Source organism: Crocodylus porosus, unplaced genomic scaffold, assembly GCF_001723895.1.
Source record: "Crocodylus porosus isolate Cpor-Errol unplaced genomic scaffold, CroPor_comp1, whole genome shotgun sequence".
Taxonomy (NCBI): Eukaryota; Metazoa; Chordata; order Crocodylia; family Crocodylidae; genus Crocodylus; species Crocodylus porosus.
In genome coordinates, this window is record NW_017728944.1 from 3,171,926 (window position 1) to 3,191,441 (window position 19,516).

Sequence of the window (19,516 nt, forward strand, 5' to 3'; positions counted from 1 at the left end):
AGCCAAGAAGTTAATTGACTCCTTCAGTACTACCTGAATAGAAATGCCATTGGCCCTCTTAGGCAGCTGATTTTAAAGTTTGGGTGCAGCAAGAATCAAAGTAGGGTGCAACTGTACCACTGTACCCCCTGGATCTGCCTATGCTCTTTGGGAGCTAAAGAACTGTTACACTGGACTCCACTGAAATTTTCAAGAGTCTCAAATCTCCAAATTGTGTAGAAGAATTATATGGTGGAGAAAAATGTTCAATTTTAAGAAATGCAAAAGCACTAAGCTTATACATGAGTGTTTTATAGAGACAGTACCTGGAATTTGGCAGGAATTCTACCAGCTGGTATGGCCCTTTACATTTTTTAAATTTTAGTAATAGCGAACACTCTGTTTTTTGTCCAATCATCTTACATGACAGCTAAGCTGAGAGGAGTAAGACAAGAGGAAGTTTCAGAAATTCATGATCTACTTTTGTTGACATCACCTGGATACTTTGAAGTCATCTTGAGAGGAACTGTATGATGTCAATTACATCATATGATGCCAATTACAATTGGAAAGTTTTTTCTTTTTTCCTGTACTGTATTTATTTTAGTTTTGCCAAGAAAAGGTGTTATTGTGTAAACAGTTAAAAGGACAGGATAAAATCTAACCCAAACATTTAATATAGGATTGTGGTGTATCTGGTTGTGTTTTACTTTGCATGCTGACAAGTCAAGTCTGTTGTATATGCTTCAGTCAGAGAAATGTTTCCTTGATTTTTTTTTCTATTTATTTTGTTATAGTGATTAATTTAGGCTTCAGAAGAAAAATGGATTGTTAGATTGAAGGTCTCCTCTTTACCGTAGCTTTGAGGAAAACACAACCAGTGTCAATAGAAGTTCCTTCATGCTTCCCCTTCAAAAATGCCTCCATCCTACCTGAAGGAATATGCGTTTGCATGAAAGACTATTTGGGTGAGATTCTGTCACTCATAGCCAGGTTTGGTAACACTTTATTACAGAAGCTGCCCCACTGGTTTTAATGGAAGTATGGTAGTACTCGATGTAAGTAAACGCAATAAAGTACCTGGTCCAAAATCCTTGGCCCAGCTTTTCATACATGTACTTATACTTCCAGTTAGTGACAATCATCTGTGGTTTTGTGATGGGTACAGTTGTCCATTGGGAAACAGACTGAGACAATCAAACACATAAGACAACTGCAGCTACATGTAGATTTGAATCAGAAAATGGAAATAAATGAATCTTTATTACAATACCACTTCCCTAAGTCCTCTAGTATTTTTTTAGATTGTTTTTAAAGTGACTGACACACAAGGTAGTCTCTTAATGAACTTTTTCCCCTTTGCATGCATAATTCTCACAGTGTTTAGTGAAACTTCTACTAGAAGGTTGACAGCAGATAAAAACCTCAAGTATTAAAAGAGTAGATTTGTGGAGAAAGTTTTAAGAAGCTCTATATTTTTTTTACTGTTAATTCAAGAAATTTAGTTTAAATCAGAATATATGTTTCTTAGTTTGAGCATACCAGTGCATGACAGTGGATTTATTAAGGCAAATCAAAGATATCACACATTAATTAATGAGGACAGTTGCAAAAGGGGTTATAGCAGTATAAAAGCAGAATTCCATAAACTAAATAAAGTAACTTTTAACCTACCTGTTTATACTGAAGCCTTTGTTATTATTCATTTTTTGTACTAATTAAGCACTCTACTTGATTGTATACTGGTTGTTTAAAACATCAAACAGGAGTTGTGTATTTTATAGAGAAACTGAGACCAGAGGTAAGTTGTGGGATATGTTGGAGATCTATCTGGGTGAAATTACTTTATAACTCAAAAAATAATTTGGGATGTAAGTTTACTTTCATTAAAGTCAATGATTTAAATTAATTTCATTGGCTGTGAAATCCAGGTCTGATATAGTCAAAATAGCATATACCAGGAAGAATGACTGTTTTAATTTTCCAGTCCAAGACAATAATTTTCCCCTATTTATCTATAGCATACAATTTATTGCAAGCTTTGCTAATTTTTCAGCAGTAGAAGGCACATATTTATACACATAGTGAGAAAAACCACATTTCCAAGAGGCAGAATAAAAAATATCAGAGAGATGATGTTTCAGGGTATAAGTCAAGATGTCCAGTAATTCTTTCCGTCATGGATAACGACAAACCCTGTCTATAAAAAGTATTCCTAAACACCTTTCCATGGTGGATCCTATACAAACTAATATCAGAAACAAGTTTTTAGGTCATTGGTCTAATTTGGTAAATCAATTGCTATGTTTCTGTGTAAATTCTTCATATAAGTGGATATGTACCAAAGAACTTTTACAGCTGTATGTTTTAGGCTGGATTTCTGATAATTATTTATTTGTTGTATGCCTAGTTCTGTCTCTTGTCTTCTATATATTGCAAGCTTTATGCAAAAGAGGTAGTCTTTTTTATTTGTACAATGTATAGTCCAGAGGGTCCCCCTCCTGGTCATGGCCCATGGGTAGACCTGAAAAATTTCCAAAGGTACTATACCAGGCAGTGTACACCCTTGGTATGCTATGTAGGAGATCCATAGGAAATTTGGGTCATAATACAGTATTTGTGGAAACATCTATAGGAAACATTCTAGAGTATTTTATAGTTTAGTGCAGGGGTTCCCAAAGTTTTTATGCTGTGGCCTGGCAAACTGCAGCCTGGAAGTGACTGCAGCCTGGCAAACCACAGCCCAGCAGTCGTAGCCAACTGTAGCCAGAATTTTGGGCTGGAAGACAGGTAACTATACCCCCACACTGCAGGTGGGGGGGTAGGCCAAACCCTGCTCTGCTGTGGGCCCTGCGGAAGGAGCTGCAACCTCTCTGCCCGGCTCTGGGGGAACCATGGTTTGTGAGTCTGTGGTCACTTCCAGTCTGGCAGCTGACCGTGCTGCGGTCAGGCAGCTGACCAGCTGACTAGGCTGTGGTCCGGGGATTGAGAACCCCTGGTCTAGTGCATTAATTTTATATTTAGATAACTCTGCCTCTCTCTCAAATGTAAGAGTGTGTGGTCAGATTCACATAATACACAATGTCAGATTCAATTTTATTCTTTATTGCAGTGGTATCATTTACTTTGGTAAATTCATATCCCTGTTTAAAGTGCCTCAAAGCTGTTAAAACTTAAGTTTAAATTCAAGTATTGTAAAAGGTACATAATATAAGCACAAAAAGCTGCATAGTGGAATTAGGACAGGCTATTACATTCAGGATGCCAAATACTCAAGTATACACCAGCTCACTATTTGACAATTAGGGTTAATGTTAATTAGCCAGCTTAGTACAGGAGATATTGAACAATGCATAAACAGTATAAATGCATTCAGTATAAATGCACTGCTCTTACATTAGTAAAAGTTAGAAGCAGTTAAATAAATGATGGATGAAATCTGCATTGTCAGTATCTGTTAAACATGCCATAAGTAATAGGGCAAGTGCTGACACCTGAATAAAACTTACACATGCTATTGTGGACCTACAGAAAACATGATCTGGTTTTCTGAGATACTGAGTTCCTGTAACTCCCACTGATTCAAATTAGAGTTTGTGATATCAGTCCTTTTCAAATTCTTCATAATTAATCTGGTATTCTTTCATAACTATATAGGATGTTGTTCAAACCTAGTTTCACAATCTTTTAATAAAAATGAGTGTAATAAGTTTGTATTTCTGTTTTCCTGTGGAGAAAGAAGATGTAAGGTTTTGTTTACTGTAGCTGAGGTTTGCTCATACTACTCTGAATTAGCAATAGAGAAAAGCATAATAGGTCTAGTAAAGTTTTTATTTAAATTTGTAGCCCTTACTTGGTCCATTTTTGTATATACAGTAAATATATCCTGGTAAATTAATGATGTACTACATAATGTAGGCCAACAGCATATGCTATTTTTAAAAGATATTTTAAAAGATAACTTTATTAATTTAATTTTTCACCGTTGTAATATGTGGAAACATCAAAACAAGTATTTAAACACCGTAGGATGACTCTGATTTTAAACAATCCAAGGACATATTTTCCTTAGTTGCTCAGGTGATCTCAATACAGATGTAGGTGGACAGATAGGAGAAGCATTTTTTATAATTTTTTTTTTTTATTCTTAATATTTCTGTATTCCTGAAGGCCTATGGATTTTTCTGATGCCATCAAGAGAAGAATTCAAAGTGCTTCCTTAGGTGCTTAGATAGAATTGAGGCAGCATTTTGGTACCAGTGTTCCAAAGAATGATTCAAAATGGTTGTGCTCCAGCAGCCACAAAATTCATTAGATGTTGAAATTCATTAGGCACCTCCATTTTGGACTGCAGAGTTTCCTAGAAAGCTTCCCTTGAACTTCTGAGCATGGTCAGAAGCAATTCAGGTGGAACACTGGGTATGCCATAGCACCTAATTCTTGCCTATGCTCTGTTATGATTTAGAGTCTTCCTGGGAGACACCTAAACCTCCCCATAGCCTTTTGGGAAACAGCCAGTAGGGGGAAACTCAAACTCATAACTGTAGCATTGAAATCACCTTAAAACTGGTGGTGCCGATACCTGCTGAAAACTGGTGCTGCTGATGCCTGCCTTTTGACCAACAGTCTAGTGGTTAAAGCATTTACCCAATAGGAGTACTTGGGTCCTAGTTCCACCTTATCTTGAAGGGATTTGAAACTATTTCTACAACTTCCAAGGAGTATGCCAGCCACCAGGCTCTATGGAAGGCTAGGTGAGAGCCTCTTGTTGACAAACCTCTTGTTGAAGCAGACCCACCATGCAACCAAAAGCACAAGAATCATGTGGCCAGAAGGAAAGCAAACAAAAAGGAGCCTGCCTCTGTCACCTAAGGGTTATGACTTTACAGTGGGAGGCAGGAGTCTTGGGGCACCTGTACACATCACAGGGTTTAAGTCTCATTAAATTAAATAGGTTTATAAAGTTTAAACTCGTTTATTTTGGAGCGTTGCATCAGTGATTGCATGCACTAGGTTTTTGAATGAATTAAGCCTGGTCCCTGGCTGGTGCCGCAAGAGAGCGGGATGGTCCTGCGCTTTCCTCCTGGCCTGGCACCCCCTACCCTGTGCCCTCCCATGCAGCTGTGCGAGCAGGGAGCCAGCACACAGCACAAGAAAAAAACCCCCAAACAGAAGCAATTGAAGGGGTGAACTGCAAAAAAAAGTTGCAGTGCCACCTGGTGGACAAAGAGGCTCATTACATGTCTTTGAGTGCCTTTGTGTTTGCATGCAATGAATCCGTGGATGCGATGCTTTAATTCCCAGCAAGCCAAACTAAACTACATCTGAGGAGTTTTAGTTTAATGCATCAGAAAGACTTTCCAGAAATCCCATTAGTCACGCCATTTATATAGTCATAAACTCCTAGAAGGCAGTTTCAGCCTGGATGCAAGGAAAAACTTCTTTATGGTTTGTGTGACCAGACTCTGGAATAAACTCCCGGTGGGGGTGGTGTAGGCACCTACCCTGGATATCTTTAAAAGGAGCCTGGATGCACACCTTGCTGGGGTTATTTAACCCCAACAGTCTTTCCTGCCCAGAGCAGGGGGGCTGGACCCAGTGATCTCATGAGATCCCTTCCAGCCCTTAACTTTCATGAATCTGTTGCAGTGCAAAAGGCAATAAATGTGGTGTGTACTAACACCGTTGGGTTCCAGGGTCTGCTGCCAGGAGAGTGCTGTAACCACAGAGGCAGATTCCCACTTTCTTTATTGCAGGATTGTTATACATTAGGCAATTATTGATTTTAAAAAACAGAAATAAGCCTGACAGCAAAGTCTGGACCCTGCTGGAAAGAATGTCGAGAAACTTTGAATTCTGTCCCTGTTGTAAGGCTAATGCTGCTGGCCTTCTATGTGAGGAACTTCTACCAAAGTCATTGTTATGGAGGCCAGAAATTCTGTGCATGGAAGGCTTATCAGAATAGCTTAGTATTCTGTATATGTGAGAAAAAATGCTTGTCCCACTGAAGTCCATTACAATTTTTTGTTTGTAATGATACACAGGGTAAAACCCTGATGCCATCTCAGTAGAACTGAAAAAGGCAGTTCTTGTGTAATGTATAGGTGAAGAAAACTCAGTGACCCATATCATACCCCTAGTTCTAATGTAAATGGGCTGAAATGAGGAATTCTGCTAAAAACCTATTGCATGGGATGCTCAATATTATTTGTTAGTGTGCATAACTGCATGGGAGAAAGTAGCCTATTTTTGAGTGGTTACTTTCAAATATGTAAAAAATATTATGTACCTTTCAAAGGAAAATTATTTGTTATTTATTAATAGTTTGGATGTTATGAGAGCTTTTATGCATTTAACTTATGCCAGTAAAATGTTTTTGATGTATACCATTTGTATGGTATCTTTTATGGTAAAAATGACTGCAAGACTTATGCATTATAAATCACTATGATTTTGTGAAACTAAGAAAATTAAATTTATAGTTTTCATTAATTGATAAGAGAAACCAGGTTCTCTTTTATAAAAGTACAATTTGTAAAGGTATACAGGTATAGTTTAATTCTTAAATATTTAGTGATACTCTACACAGCAAAGTAAGACTTTTGTAAAGAAATAATGAGAAAATTAAAGGACATCACAACAAGTAAAAAAACTAATAGGAGTTATGTTTCTTGAAATCTTATACCTCTCCCTTTCATTAAAAAAGAATCATACATTTTTTAAATGTTCATTAAAATACATACTTAGTAACATTTCCTAATTGTGACAAGATGGGAGGAGGCCATATGGTCTATTTAGGTTCATCCTAATGTATTTATTTCCAAAGCCCATTGTAAAGGATCTTTGGATTAATTTGCTGCAGGTTAAGGTTTGATGGATGGAATACTAGAAGACCGCCTCATTACCAGCCTGACTTCGATATCAGGTAGATTATTTTGTTTAGTCTGTAAACAGCCTTCATCTGTTGCTGCTAGGTGGAGATCAAAGCGCAAAGAAACAGATTTTTTCCTTAAGCGAGGGTTGTCCTTAAAGAAAGAACCTTCCCATTCTTTAATAACTTCATCCACTTTTTCTGTCCTGAAACAATAAACCAAATGCGTATGTGATCATGTAGGCATTAAGTAACACATGTCTTCGGGTATTCTCACATAATGTGATGAAATATTGCTTAAGAGAGTGTGGAAACAATTTTTTAAATGCAATGCAAGATTTCAGAATGAATTTTTACAGCTACATTCCCAAGAAACATTGAATAAAGGGAGAAGCCTTATTATATTTCTACTCTTGTAGAATAATAGGTATGGGTTAAAACAAATGCTTTGAAGTAAACACTCCCAGAATCAGCAGGAAGAATATTTAAAATTCAGCCCTCATATCTAAGTTTTGCAGTTAGCTTCAATAGATGTAATGGATAGAACTAACTTCTGAAAATATGGAGGATTAAAATCTAGATCCACATCCACACTTCAGAGCTTGATATTACTTTCAAAGCCAGTAGAAGTAAAATGCAGAGTAACTAACTAACTCTCAACCTCAACGATTTAGAGTCTACTCAGTTTGCAATTTTGAAAATTTTGCAAAAAAAACATAATATGAGTGTCCACAAAATCAACTTAATAAATTAAAAACTTAATGGAAACAAAATGCTGGCTCCCCAGGGAGCCAATGGTCCTCGCTGCCACTATGGCCTGGCCTCGCAGCCTACCCAGGGTGGGAAGGTGCCAGCTGGTGGAGCAGCACGAAGGGCAGCAGTCACTTCAGTAAGGGCCGCTCTACTGGGTTTCAACTATGCACAAGATGGCTGCCACCCTTGTGTCCCTCCTACTTCTGCCAGGGCATAAGCACTTACCTTAACAGATTGTTTTTATTAAGGTAAGCATAAATCAGTATTTCTAAACTTTTTGTACAACTCCACGAAATTTACTTTATTGTTTATCATGTATGAGCACATCCAGGAAATAATATTTATACTGTGACCAACCCATGAAAATTGTTTAATTTCTCCGCCATTTAAGTAGACCCCTATCAATGACGTTTAGGCACCTAAATTTAATTAGGTGTGTAGATATTTTTTAGGATCTGGATTTAAGGGTCTGATTCTAAAGCCCTCACTGATTTGAATAAACATAATTTAAGCAGGTAGTTGCATTTAAATTCATCAGGCTATCAGTAGGAGTTGCTCACATGACTAAGAATTGCAGGATCAGGCCCTGAGTTTGGAACATGTATATCAACAAGGCCATACTATGACCCTCATTTTAAGAATTTCTGAATGATTTCAAAATTTAATTCTAATAAATATCAGTGACACAATATGGCCCAAGTCATGTAAAACGTTAGAAAAAAACATGAAAAAGGTGAAAAAATCAAGCAGAGGAAGAGGTGAAAAGATTATATAGTCCTACATTAGTAAAGCAAGTTAAAACAGGTGTTCTGTACTAATTGAAACCAACAGAAGGCCTGCAAATGTATTGTGCTGCTATAGTTAGTAATAAAAAAGGGAAAAGACGCCAGTCAGAAATATGTGTAACACAGGAACAGAATTAAAAAGAAGTGAATAAAGTAGAAAGATAATAAAATATCTGATGTTTAGTACCTTTTAGTAAGGTGTGTATATGTGTGTTTATATATGTTACAGTTAAGAGGGATCTTCAGCATTTCTAAAGGCTGAAACCAGCACTGAGGAATATGTCCAGGCTCCCCATATCCTTCTGCCCTCAATGACTTGGGTTTGGGTATGTGTAGAATAAGAGTAACAGAGAGATGTTCTTTTTTTTTCTTTTTTTGTAGTCCATAAGGAGGTAGGGCAGACATAAGCATAGAGTGGGGCTTTCAGATATTTAATTAAAATATCTATAACTTTATATATAGTTTTCATGTTGCTTAGTTAATGTTTGTCTTACTGTATCGTGCCATGAGCTTCAGCCCTTTCCTTCACCATGTTTCCATTAAGGATTGCTTGCTTTGTCATTAGTTCTGTTTCAGTCTCATGCTTCTTTATGGCCCCAGCTGTAAAACAAAACACACAGGTATCCAGATAATTTTTGGAACTGTGGCATAGCCAAGAACATATTTTGGGTTAGATCCAGACCATGTGGAACATGGGGGTAAAGTGTGGGGAAGATAACCTTCCAAACTTTTACTTTTTCAAAAGGATCAGAATAAAATCTTTTTAAAGGGCTCAAGAAAGTATTAGGAGATGATCCTGACTAGTAAACCAAACTCCTCTAAAAGTTGCAGGTTGTCAGCTCAGTGGGATATTTGGTAATAGGGCTGTCTAATATAAATGTACTGATCAGCAGTAAGTGTTAGCTGTTTGCACAAACAGCCAATTCTCAGAAGAAAAGCAATGCGTTCTGCTCTGCATGTCTCTCCACCCCTTTCAGCCTAATTCAGCTGTGGCAGATGGGATTCCATGGAAGATGATATGCAAGGCTGTATCTGTTCATCTTCTCTGTGCTGGTGTAAGGGAATTTAACACTAAATTGTTTATTTTAGAATTCATTGTTATTAAAGCAGGCATTAAACTGTTTTTAAGGTACAGTAGGCCGGAATATGTGACAGTTGATCTAAGAGAAGAGAAGTCAATACATTATTTCCTAGCTATCCATTAAGCAAATACAGAATTGACTGTATTCATGAATAATTTACAGGAACATAGATGATGAAAAGCATACATTAATCTACTTTAATTAATCAAGTTTTAATTTGTGGAGTTTGGTGTGCAAGCTTTTACATTCCTTATGTCTTTAATTTATGGAAAGGTATCATATAATACATCTTACCATTAATAGTTCATTATAATTCCTACTTTGGGAAATTCAGTTGTGCAGTACTGAGAACTGAAAACAAGTGTATTTTATTTTAGAAATGCTTCCATATCTTTCAAAAACTTACTTGAAGGTAAGATAAAAGCTATCTTGCTTGTGGTAGGTTTTCTGTCATCTTTTCTATGGTGCGCAGAACAACGAAACCTACAAAAATGAAAATATTACACACTATAATAATATTAAAGTTACTCTGAACTGAAACTTGAATTATGATGGGAAAATGTGCAGAAATAACGACAGTAAAAAGTAATATATTTACTGCAGAAATCCCTTGTTAGAATGTTTTATTTTGATTATAGAACTAAATAATTTTACTGAGAATACTTGCACACCTGTTGGATCATTCTTCCCTGAAAACATTTAATTGAATTGGCAGTATGCAAGGGGGACTGGGGGGGGAATGTATATGTTATTTTGTTCTGTTTTATTTATACTGAGTGTTGTTTAATTTTTACAAAATTAAAAGATAGAAATACACTGAAAAAAAATTCAGTTATTTTCCCTCACTTGGAGCCTATTAGGTCAACATTTCCTATGAGGAAGCAAGAGATGCAAAACTCCACTGGAACAATTCCCAAGAAACAAGTTGAATGGCAGAAACGGTGGTGTTTCCTTCTCAAATGTAGGTTATTCCCATTTAGGGAAGAATGGGAATTCTTCTTCTCCACTTGGTGAGAGGGCAGCAGGACAGGCCCTATGAGGAGAGACTGAAGGACCTGAACCTGTTCAGCCTCAGCAAGAGGAGGCTGAGGGGGGACCTGGTGGCTACCTACAAACTCATCAGGAGAGATCAACAGTAAATAGTTAGAGCCCTTTTCTCCCTAGCACTACCTGGGGTGATGAGGAACAATGGTAATCTGATGGAGAATAGGTTCAGGTTAGAGATCAGAAGGCAGTATTTTACAGTTAGGATGGCCAAAATTGAACCAACTTCCCAGGGAAAGTGGTCCTCGCACCTACCTTGGGCAAATTCAAGGGGAGGTTGGATGATCACCTGTCTGGGGTCTTGTGAACCCAGCATTCATTCCTGTCTGTGAAGGGGGTCAGGCTAGATGATCTGTTCAGGTCCCTCCTGACTCTAGCTACTATGAAACTATGGGGCCTAATGCTTCCATGTGTGAACTCCATAATTATTTCAATATTTGATAGCTTTATATGAGCATCAACTCAGATATGCAAAATCCAAACTCTGCCTTTGTTATGTAGAATACTTGAGATTTGCCATAACAAAATTAATCTACTTTATCTGCAGGGAATTCATTTATTCACTGTAACCTTTAGGAGAACATGCTTATATACTTAGCAATAGTGTATGTGAGGAAGTATTATGGAAGCAATACTGTGTATGTGAGTAAGGTTGTGGAATCTCCATCCTTGGAGGTTTTTAAGACCCAGCTAGACAAAGCTTTGTCTGGGATGATCTAGTTGGGGCTGGTCCTGCTTTGATCAGGTGGTTGGACTAGATGACCTCCTGAGGTCATAGATTCATAGATGTAGGGTCAGAAGGGACCTTGTAGACCTTCTAGTCTGACCCCCTGCCCTGGGGCAGGAGAGAAAACTGGGCTCAAATGACCCCAGCTAGGTAAACATCAAGCCTCCTCTTAAAGACCCCCAAGGTAGGAACCCTGGGAAGTTGGTTCCAGATCCTAGCTGTCATGACTGTGAAGTAGTGTCTTCTAATGTCTAGTCTAAACATACTCTCTAACAACTTATGGCCGTTATTCCTTGTTACTCCTGGAGGTGCTTGGGGGAACAAGGTCTCTCCCAATCCCTGGTGGTCCCCCCTAGTAAGTTTATAGATGGCCACCAGCCCCCCCTCCCCCCCCAGCCTTCTCTTGCAAAGGCTGAACAGGTTAAGTCTCATAGCTTCTCCTCGGAGGGTCTGCCCTGCTGTCCCTGAATCATACGAGTGGCCCTCCTTTGGATCCTCTCAGTGCTGTCCACATCCTTCTTGAAGTGCAGCACCCAGAAATGGACACAGTATTCCAGCTGCAGCCTGACCAGTGTTACATAGACGGGGAGGATCACCTTCTAGGCCCTGCTTGTGATGCATCTGTGGATGCACAAGGTACGGTTAGCCCTACTGACCATGTCCTTGCATTGTCAGCCGATGTTCCGTACCAACTCTATTTTTTTTATGATTCTATGATTCTAAGTATTAAAACTAATAGTGTGAGTTGATTATAATGTTTGGGGGGTGGGGGTTCCTCTTTTTAAAAATGCTTAAAATTAAACATGGATTAAATTATTAGAACAAAAAAGTGTTTCTGAAGGTTTTAATTGATTGTTTAGATTGGAGTACCTTACCACAAATTGCTGGTTCAATTCAATGAAATCAAACCCAAGTGTGATGAATTAGTACCATTGTGAGTAATTAAGTTAAAATTGTACCAAAGCGAACATTGTATAGCAAAAAATGTATATGGACTTGAATATGTTTCACAGTTGTTGTGATTGTGGAGAGGTGTTTTAAAACTTGATCTTTTAAAAAAACAAACCAATCCCATAAAAAGCCTAAACATAAACTTTAAAAATCAGGAAGATAAGTATCACAGATTTTCCAGAAATGTTTATTTTAATGGTAGGAAAACTCTGCATGTAATCATTTATTATCTTGTTTTTTACAGATTAATTGTACAAGATAAAAAGATCCTCCTTTAAGGAGCTTCTGCTTAACCCATATCTAATATTTTTGGTGGTGTGATGTTTATATTCATACAACTCTGAAAATTACTACAAAAAAGTTCTAAAGTGTAAAATAAAAGCAAATATTGTTTATCGAGTTAGGCAGTACCTGTTCTCCTCTCTTTCTAGCAGCCTGCGATATGTTGCTATCTCCTGCTCCAGCCTCATCCTTGTATTCAGTAGAATGTCATGCTCTTGAAGCTGTTTCTCAATACCTTTTCTCACTTCCTGTAGCTCTTTCTCTAAGCCTTCAATTTCAGCTTCTAAACTCTGCAGTTGCATATGGTAATGGTGCTCTGTGGCAAGCAATGAATTTTCCAAACCCTTTTCCTGTTAAGTCAAACCAATATTAAAGGTCCAAAAAGTCGCCTAAAAGGTTCAGTTTCACATAGTGTTCATTCACAAAACAGAAAACACATTGTTAAATCTGTTTTTTTTAAAATAATCCTTAGCAACAATAGTAAAAACCCAAGTTTTAAGGTAACCTCGTCTATAAGAATTTAAAATGGTGTTTTGTTTTGTGGGTTTTTTTTTTTTAACTTTTCAATAAGATTTATATAAATCTCAAATAGAAGCTTGGCCATGCTTACCACAGCTTGGAGAGATTCAATTTCAATTTGCATATGATGCCACTGACGCCTGGCTTCACTGAGCTCTGCTCTGGCTGCCTTTAAATCTTCTTCATCTTTGTCCATTCTTTCATTTGTAGCTTCTTCTAGCTAGAGCAGAATTAAATGCCATTATCCTATTTATATCTATTATTTACATTAATAAATATGTAATTAAATAGATCTCAATTATTTGTGGTCATTGAATACATTTGTTCTAGTTGCAATGAAATCATGTGTACATCACTGAATATTGTAATCTCTGAGAAACCTTTTTAATTGCAAACTCTGCTAGGAATGAATTAGCTAATCTTTAGTTAGCTCTGTGCAGTTTACTAAAATGTCTCTCTAGTTTAGTCTTTTAAACATAAATTCTCTCAGACAAAATATGTTGATTAACAGTACTGGGCCAAGATACATTGGCAGGGACTGAGCAACCATATACTCGAAAAATAATGAAATAATCCAAGTATTTTATAAACAATTCTGGGATTTGTTTTATGTCGGGGCCAGAAAGATAAAGGCTAGGGAGGGTAAGGCTAAACTATTAGACAATTAGTACCAAATATATAGAATACTTTTACCTCAAACTTTATAAGACTGTTGTAAAGTTGTTTCACTACAGAGATACCAACTGTGTTTAACCCCAGTTCAGCCCAGGAGTTAAGTGGCTTTAGCTTCACCAAAGGAAGTGGTGTTGCAGTAGCTATGTCAAGTCTAATTTAGGTCCTTTGTTTCTTAATGCAGATTTGGGTCCAAAGAACAGTCTTAATAGAGAAGGATCACTATTAAATTTGTTAAATAAATTAGATTGTGAAGTATCTGGATAGTAGCTGTATTTGTGGGATGCACTGTTTGAATTAAGCAGAGGCCAGACATCAACACTGTTTTGTTAAGTCAGTTGCTTCTGTGCATTAAAATTATGAATAATGCTGACGTAGTGCTTAATTATGATAACAGAAAATTGTAGCTCTTTTCACAATTTGGTGTTTTGTGTGTAAGCAGTGATGACATCACAACACTTTACTGTGTATATCCAATGCACGCTTTGCTGCCTTACTATTATTATGTCATATGTTATGTCATATGGTATTAATGTATTGTAATGTTATCACTTAAAGTAAAAATGTCAAGTTTAGCTAATTCCTAATAAAGACTGAACACTGTTTGCCTGCCCTTGTGTGTACTACAACATAAATACAATTTGGCTTTATTGTGTTCCTTTAGTAATGTGAAACAGACATGAATTTGGCTTAAGTGATTAGTTAAACTGGGTTTATGGCTTCTTTGTGTCAGAGTGGTACAAAGCAGCCAGAGTATACTGGGTAATCTGGACCATGGCAGATAAATCTCTCACTGTTCAGAATTTTTGCAATATCAAAGTACAACAATGTGATAAAATAACCAAGTTTCTGCCTGAATTCCTTGGCATTGGAGGATTGTAGCTGGCTTTGTTGTATTATTTCAACATCTTGTGGTGTTGTAGAGATACTCTGTGTGTAATTTAAATAACATTTAAAAGGGTGATACAGAAAACCAGTGATATAAGCACTGCAGAAAAAAATATGGCATGGTTTTACTGGGAATAATATATAAAATGGCCTGAGAAGGTAAAGCTTTCCACAATATAGGTGATACAAATTGTAAAGACTGTTTATATACCGCTTCTTTCTATCATCCCTAAATGATATTCAAGATGTTGCCTCCTGAGGGATAACTCTAAATGAGGATAGAGGGTACCATGTTATTGCATATGTCATCATGTTTTTATTTTCTAAGCACAACAATATCACTGGCTTGTAGTTACAGACAAATATCCAAAGGCATTACACAGCATTCTATTAATGTGAATATTATAACTTAAGGATCACATTATTTCTAAGCTTTCATTTTAGCCATACTGCAGTAAAATCTATATCCCTTCCCCAATAATATGCTGCATTGAAAAGGAAATACTGTACCTCATAGAGGCTGAGGCAGGAATTGGGTAGACATGGACTGTCTCCTTATTCTGGAAGGTATCTGTCTGTATGAAATCATTACCTGGGTGCTTGTTGAGAGGACGGTGTCTATCTGATTTCTGGTGAGGAGCGTTTCATAGTTTGCCCTGATCTCATTGAGGAGCTGGGACAGTTCCATTCCGCTCCCATCCTCCACCTTGGCTAACTGAACCTTATTGATAGGATGAGCCAGCTGCTGCAGAGCCTACACGGCCTGCAGTGAGAGCAGGAAGAGGGAGAGAAAATACAGCAAAATTTTAAAGATGCAGAGCTCCTTTTTGGTAGGAGCATTGAAAAGCCATTGGCCTTTACTCAATTTTAAAAATCCTGCATAAAATATAAATGTCTTTCACTTCATAAAAGAGTAAGATGCAGATTCTATGATGAAATGAGTATGTGTTGTACAGTGCCTTCAGGTATTTATTATACTGTAAAAATAGTGCCTAAAAATCAAGGGTACATGCAAACATTTTCTGCACCCAATCTACAATCATGCGTCTTATTTTAGACTGTGTGATCATTGATCAGGAGTGTCTTGTGTACACATTTGCTGGTGCCAGGAGTGGTGCTGGGAACCCTTTCTAAGTAACTCAGAGTGGGGGAAGGGGCAGATGAGAAGTGGGGGAGGTTAGCAGGTCCTTGTCGGGGTTGGCAGTTCTGGGGAGGGGGTTGGTGGGATCAGAGGTACCTGATGGGTCTGTTGGGGGGTTGGTGGGTCTGTGGGGAGGGGAAGGGTTGTCCATCTCGGGTGTGGGGAGGTTGGGTGCTAAAAATAGCCCAGTCAGGGTTGGGGGAGATAGTGCAGCCCTGGAATTGTGTTCTTCCTTTGAGCATGTGCACATTTGGTAGATCTGGCTAACCCATTCCCAGTCTAACTCAATTCATCTCCTCAGATGAACTAATTTAGATCAGGCCGGGCATTTTTTGCCTCTTCAGTTTAATATCCCTGAACACCTGCACAGATCAGCACTTAGATCAACCTAAATCTAGATGTTAATCTAAACGTAACATCTGCACATACCTTAAGGGTTGAAGGATATACTATAATGGGGCTGTCTAATTTCTAACCAGCCAAGGCCACATGACACATAGGCTGCTGTAGTGGAGACTATGGGCCCTCAGGGCTGCAGGCTGCATGCTTCCCTGCTGTGTGGAGTTGGGGTAGGAAGGGAAAGCCAGAGGCAGAGGGAGCCTGGAGCTCTGTCCGAAGCCTCACACAGCCCTATCAGCTGGTGTCTCGCCATGCCCAGGTGCTTCTGCAGTCAGAGCAGTAGAGGGAATGGCATGTGGGTGGGGGCCTGTGGGCAGCAATGTGAGGCTTTCCCAGCTACATACAGCCCACAGGCTGCCAATTGGACAGCCCTGCACTATAATAGAAATAATAAAATGAAAATTATGGTTTCCCAGTATGAGTGCACAAGGCCAGAGAGAGAGTTCAGGGAGCATCATCTTAGTACTACATACACCAGGGGTAGGCAATGTTTTTTGGCCAGAGTGCCGAAAACCCCCACAGTGCCTACCTTGGAAGGTGCTGCAGTGCTGGCGTGCTAGAAAAACAAAATGAGGGCATGGGGTACATGGCTGGATGCCCTGCTTGTGCCCCTTGCCCCCCACCCCCCAGCCTGGGCTCTGTGGCTGTCAGTAGCTACCCTGGCTCTGGGTAGCTGCTGGAGTCCAGGCTGCTCCCAGCAGGGGTTGCATTGTCCCAGCTGCCAGCTGAGAGCAGCCCAGGCTCCCGGCTCGCAGCAACTACTCAGAGCCTGGGTCAGCTGCAGCTGGCAGGCTGCAAACAGCTGTGCCAGGCTCCAGAGCGCCACTGTCAGCTCTGTACTGGTGTGTACACATGCGCCTTGGAGCGGGCAGTGGGGAAGGGACCCGAGGCAGCGCAACCCCAGTCTTTCCCCTGGTCCTGGCACAGAGCTGGTGATTGGGCTCTGGAGCCTGGTGCAGCTATTTGTAGCCAGCCTGGGCTCTGGGCAGTTGCAGCAAGCAGTGGGCAGGCTGCAAACAGCTGTGCCGGGCTCCATGCTGGCAGCGACTGTGTGTACACCTTGGGGTAGGCTGCGCTGCCCTGCTGTCTGCACTGAGGTGCGTGCTCAGTTGCCGCCAGCATGGAGCTGATGCTGGAGCTGTGGAGTCCAGCACAGCTGTTTGCAGCCTGCCCGCTGCTTGCTGCAGCTGCCCAGAGCCCAGGCTGGCTACAAACAGCTGCGCCAGGCTCTGGAGCCCAGTCACCAGCTGTGTGCCAGGACCAGGGGAGAGACCAGGGTTGTGCTGCCTCAGGCCCCTTGCCCACCGCCTGCTCTGAGGTGTGCATGCATGTGCCAGTACAGAGCTGATCCCAGGGCTCCAGAGCCCAGCACAGTTGTTTGCAGCCTCCTGGCTGCAGCTGGCCCCGGCTCTGGGTAGCTGCTGCCAGCCGGCCCCCCGGGCTGCTTCCAACAGGCAGCTGGGACACTACAAGCCCTGCTGGGAGCAGCCTGGTCTCAGTCGCTGGCAGCAGCTACCCAGAGCCGGGGCTGGCCATGGCGTGCCGAGCAAAATGGCCTCGTGTGCCATGCTCGGCACACGTGCTGGGGGTTGCCAACTCCTGATATACACTATGGTGACAACTCTGGCAGAATTCCTGTAATATAAAGGGGGGCATAAGACAACACTCCCACTTGGGCCATCCAGAGAGCATGTTTCAGTAGTAAGGGGTTATGGCCATGGACTCTCTCAGTCTGCAGTTGTGGGCCAGAGGTAGTAGATCAGAATCAACATCTGTAGTAACATCTACTAAATGCTGCTACTGAATATGCCCATCTAATTTCTGGGGATCCTTACCATGCCCGTCTGCTCCTTCGTTTCATTGTCCTTGGAAGTGGCTGTGTGTGTGGCTCTTTGTTTCCATTGGGAGCTGTCAGTGGCATAGGTCATCTATGTTACAGACATATTTCTATAAATGGCTCTCAACTCCCTGGCTTGTAGTTTCTTAACAGCATAGCTTCAATGCAGTCTGTCTTCTCTGAGCTTCCCTTACCCATTCCTGAACCCTGAATTTTTCCTTTCCACTTTTGGAGTCTGTCTGTCTGTCATGGGACATATGCACTTTAGAAAATCATTGGCTAGAAAAAAGTAAACTCCTTGGCAACAGAGGTTGGAATCCAGAGCTCTCTGCTCCCAAGGAGTGGTGTATTTTCAAGGCTACAGAGGCAGGCACCCTCTTACTTGCTTTTCCTTTGGCTCCCTGTCTGTGCATGCTTGGCTGTGCAGTGGCCCAGTTTCAAGGAGATAGGTGCAGGGGTTTCTGGGAAACTGCACCTCAAGCTGCTGACAAGCAAAACTTGTGACTATGTGTGTGTTGTGTGTGTGTCAAGGCGCACCCTCACTGGTGCTGGGGCCTCTATACAACACAGTAGTGTGTCCCAATGAGGTCTCCTCCTCCCCTACAGCCTCAGCTTGTCCACCACTTTAAATGACAACAGGTAATAACTTAGTAAGCACCAGCAGCATCTCAGGCAGCCAAACAGCCACAGTCAATATCAGAGGAGTCTTTCCCTTATCTTTCCCCCCTTTTCCTTACTTTCTGTTTCCCTGCAGCAAGCCCAGCTTCATCTTTGAAACTCAAAATGATTCAAAACTTTTGAAATGTTTTGACTACCCTTGTTTTGTTTCAAGGCCGTTTCAACACCCTTTGTTTTGTTTCGATTTCATTGTTTTGAGCTTGAAGCAAGTTGAAACAGCGTCAAAATGAAACAGCTGGTGAAATTTTGCACAGCCCTAATGTACTGGGCTCGGTGTGGGAGTGCGCTGAGTTTAAAGTGCTTTTTTTAACATCTGTAAGTAGTCAAGTCCCTTTCTTGACCTTTTTTGTATTACAGATAATAATTGTTAATTTTAATTGTTTAAGGTAAAATCATTACCTATTTACATTGAAGGATCATTAAGTCATGACACATTTTATTATCTTGCCTCTCTTACATCTAAGTGGCATAATTAGTGTTTCTTTCCCTTAAGTTATACTGGCGAGAAACAACATGTTTCTGTTTGCATTTCTAAGCATTATTCAAATGGTTGCAGCATACATTAATGTACAATATACTTCTTCATGTCCTAGCTTTAAGGAGGTAATTTTCTGCCATTTTAATTTAATTGACTTATTAGCTTAGAATGCAGTTGTTCAGCTTTGATTTAATTGTGTAATCAATTTTTTCATAGTTTTCTCTTGGAATACCTTTATTGAGACTGTTTGAGTTTATTTTCCCTTCTTCCAAAAATGATTTCAATAGAAGCTTCTAGCATTAATTAATCTTAAAATAATATTTTAAGGGGTATAGCCCGTTCATTTAATTTATATGAATAGTTTTGTTAACTAACAAGAACGTGCATGAATAATATGAACAAGGGCAGTCAGTACCTTGCTTTCAATAAA

The 19,516-nt window shown here is 39.7% G+C and overlaps 1 protein-coding gene across 2 annotated transcripts; it reads right to left on the reverse strand.

Annotated features, from left to right (window-relative positions):
* Window positions 1-5,557: 5,557 nt before the first annotated feature.
* On the reverse strand, window positions 5,558-15,338 carry KRT222 (keratin 222). 2 transcript variants are annotated; one of them, XM_019550514.1, is made up of 6 exons: window positions 15,146-15,338; window positions 13,085-13,213; window positions 12,604-12,824; window positions 9,877-9,953; window positions 8,883-8,988; window positions 5,558-7,056 (listed from the first exon to the last, which is right to left on the reverse strand). In XM_019550514.1, the coding sequence occupies exons 1-6, from the start codon at window positions 15,239-15,241 to the stop codon at window positions 6,843-6,845; spliced, it is 843 nt and encodes a 280-aa protein (XP_019406059.1). In that variant the 5' UTR covers window positions 15,242-15,338; the 3' UTR covers window positions 5,558-6,842. The 2 variants fall into 2 exon arrangements, with proteins under 2 accessions (XP_019406059.1, XP_019406060.1); XM_019550515.1 differs by having other exon boundaries at window positions 15,064-15,227.
* Window positions 15,339-19,516: the final 4,178 nt, after the last annotated feature.

Coding starts and splice junctions, on each gene's coding strand:
- KRT222 (XM_019550514.1), bottom strand. CDS start 15,241: ATGGAACTGTCCCAGCTCCTCAATGAGATCAGGGCAAACTATGAAACG. Junction 13,214..15,145: donor TCCTCTCAACAAGCACCCAG/GTAATGATTTCA, acceptor ATTCTGCTCTAG/CTAGAAGAAGCTACAAATGA. Junction 7,057..8,882: donor GAAGCTCATGGCACGATACA/GTAAGACAAACA, acceptor TTATTGTTTCAG/GACAGAAAAAGTGGATGAAG.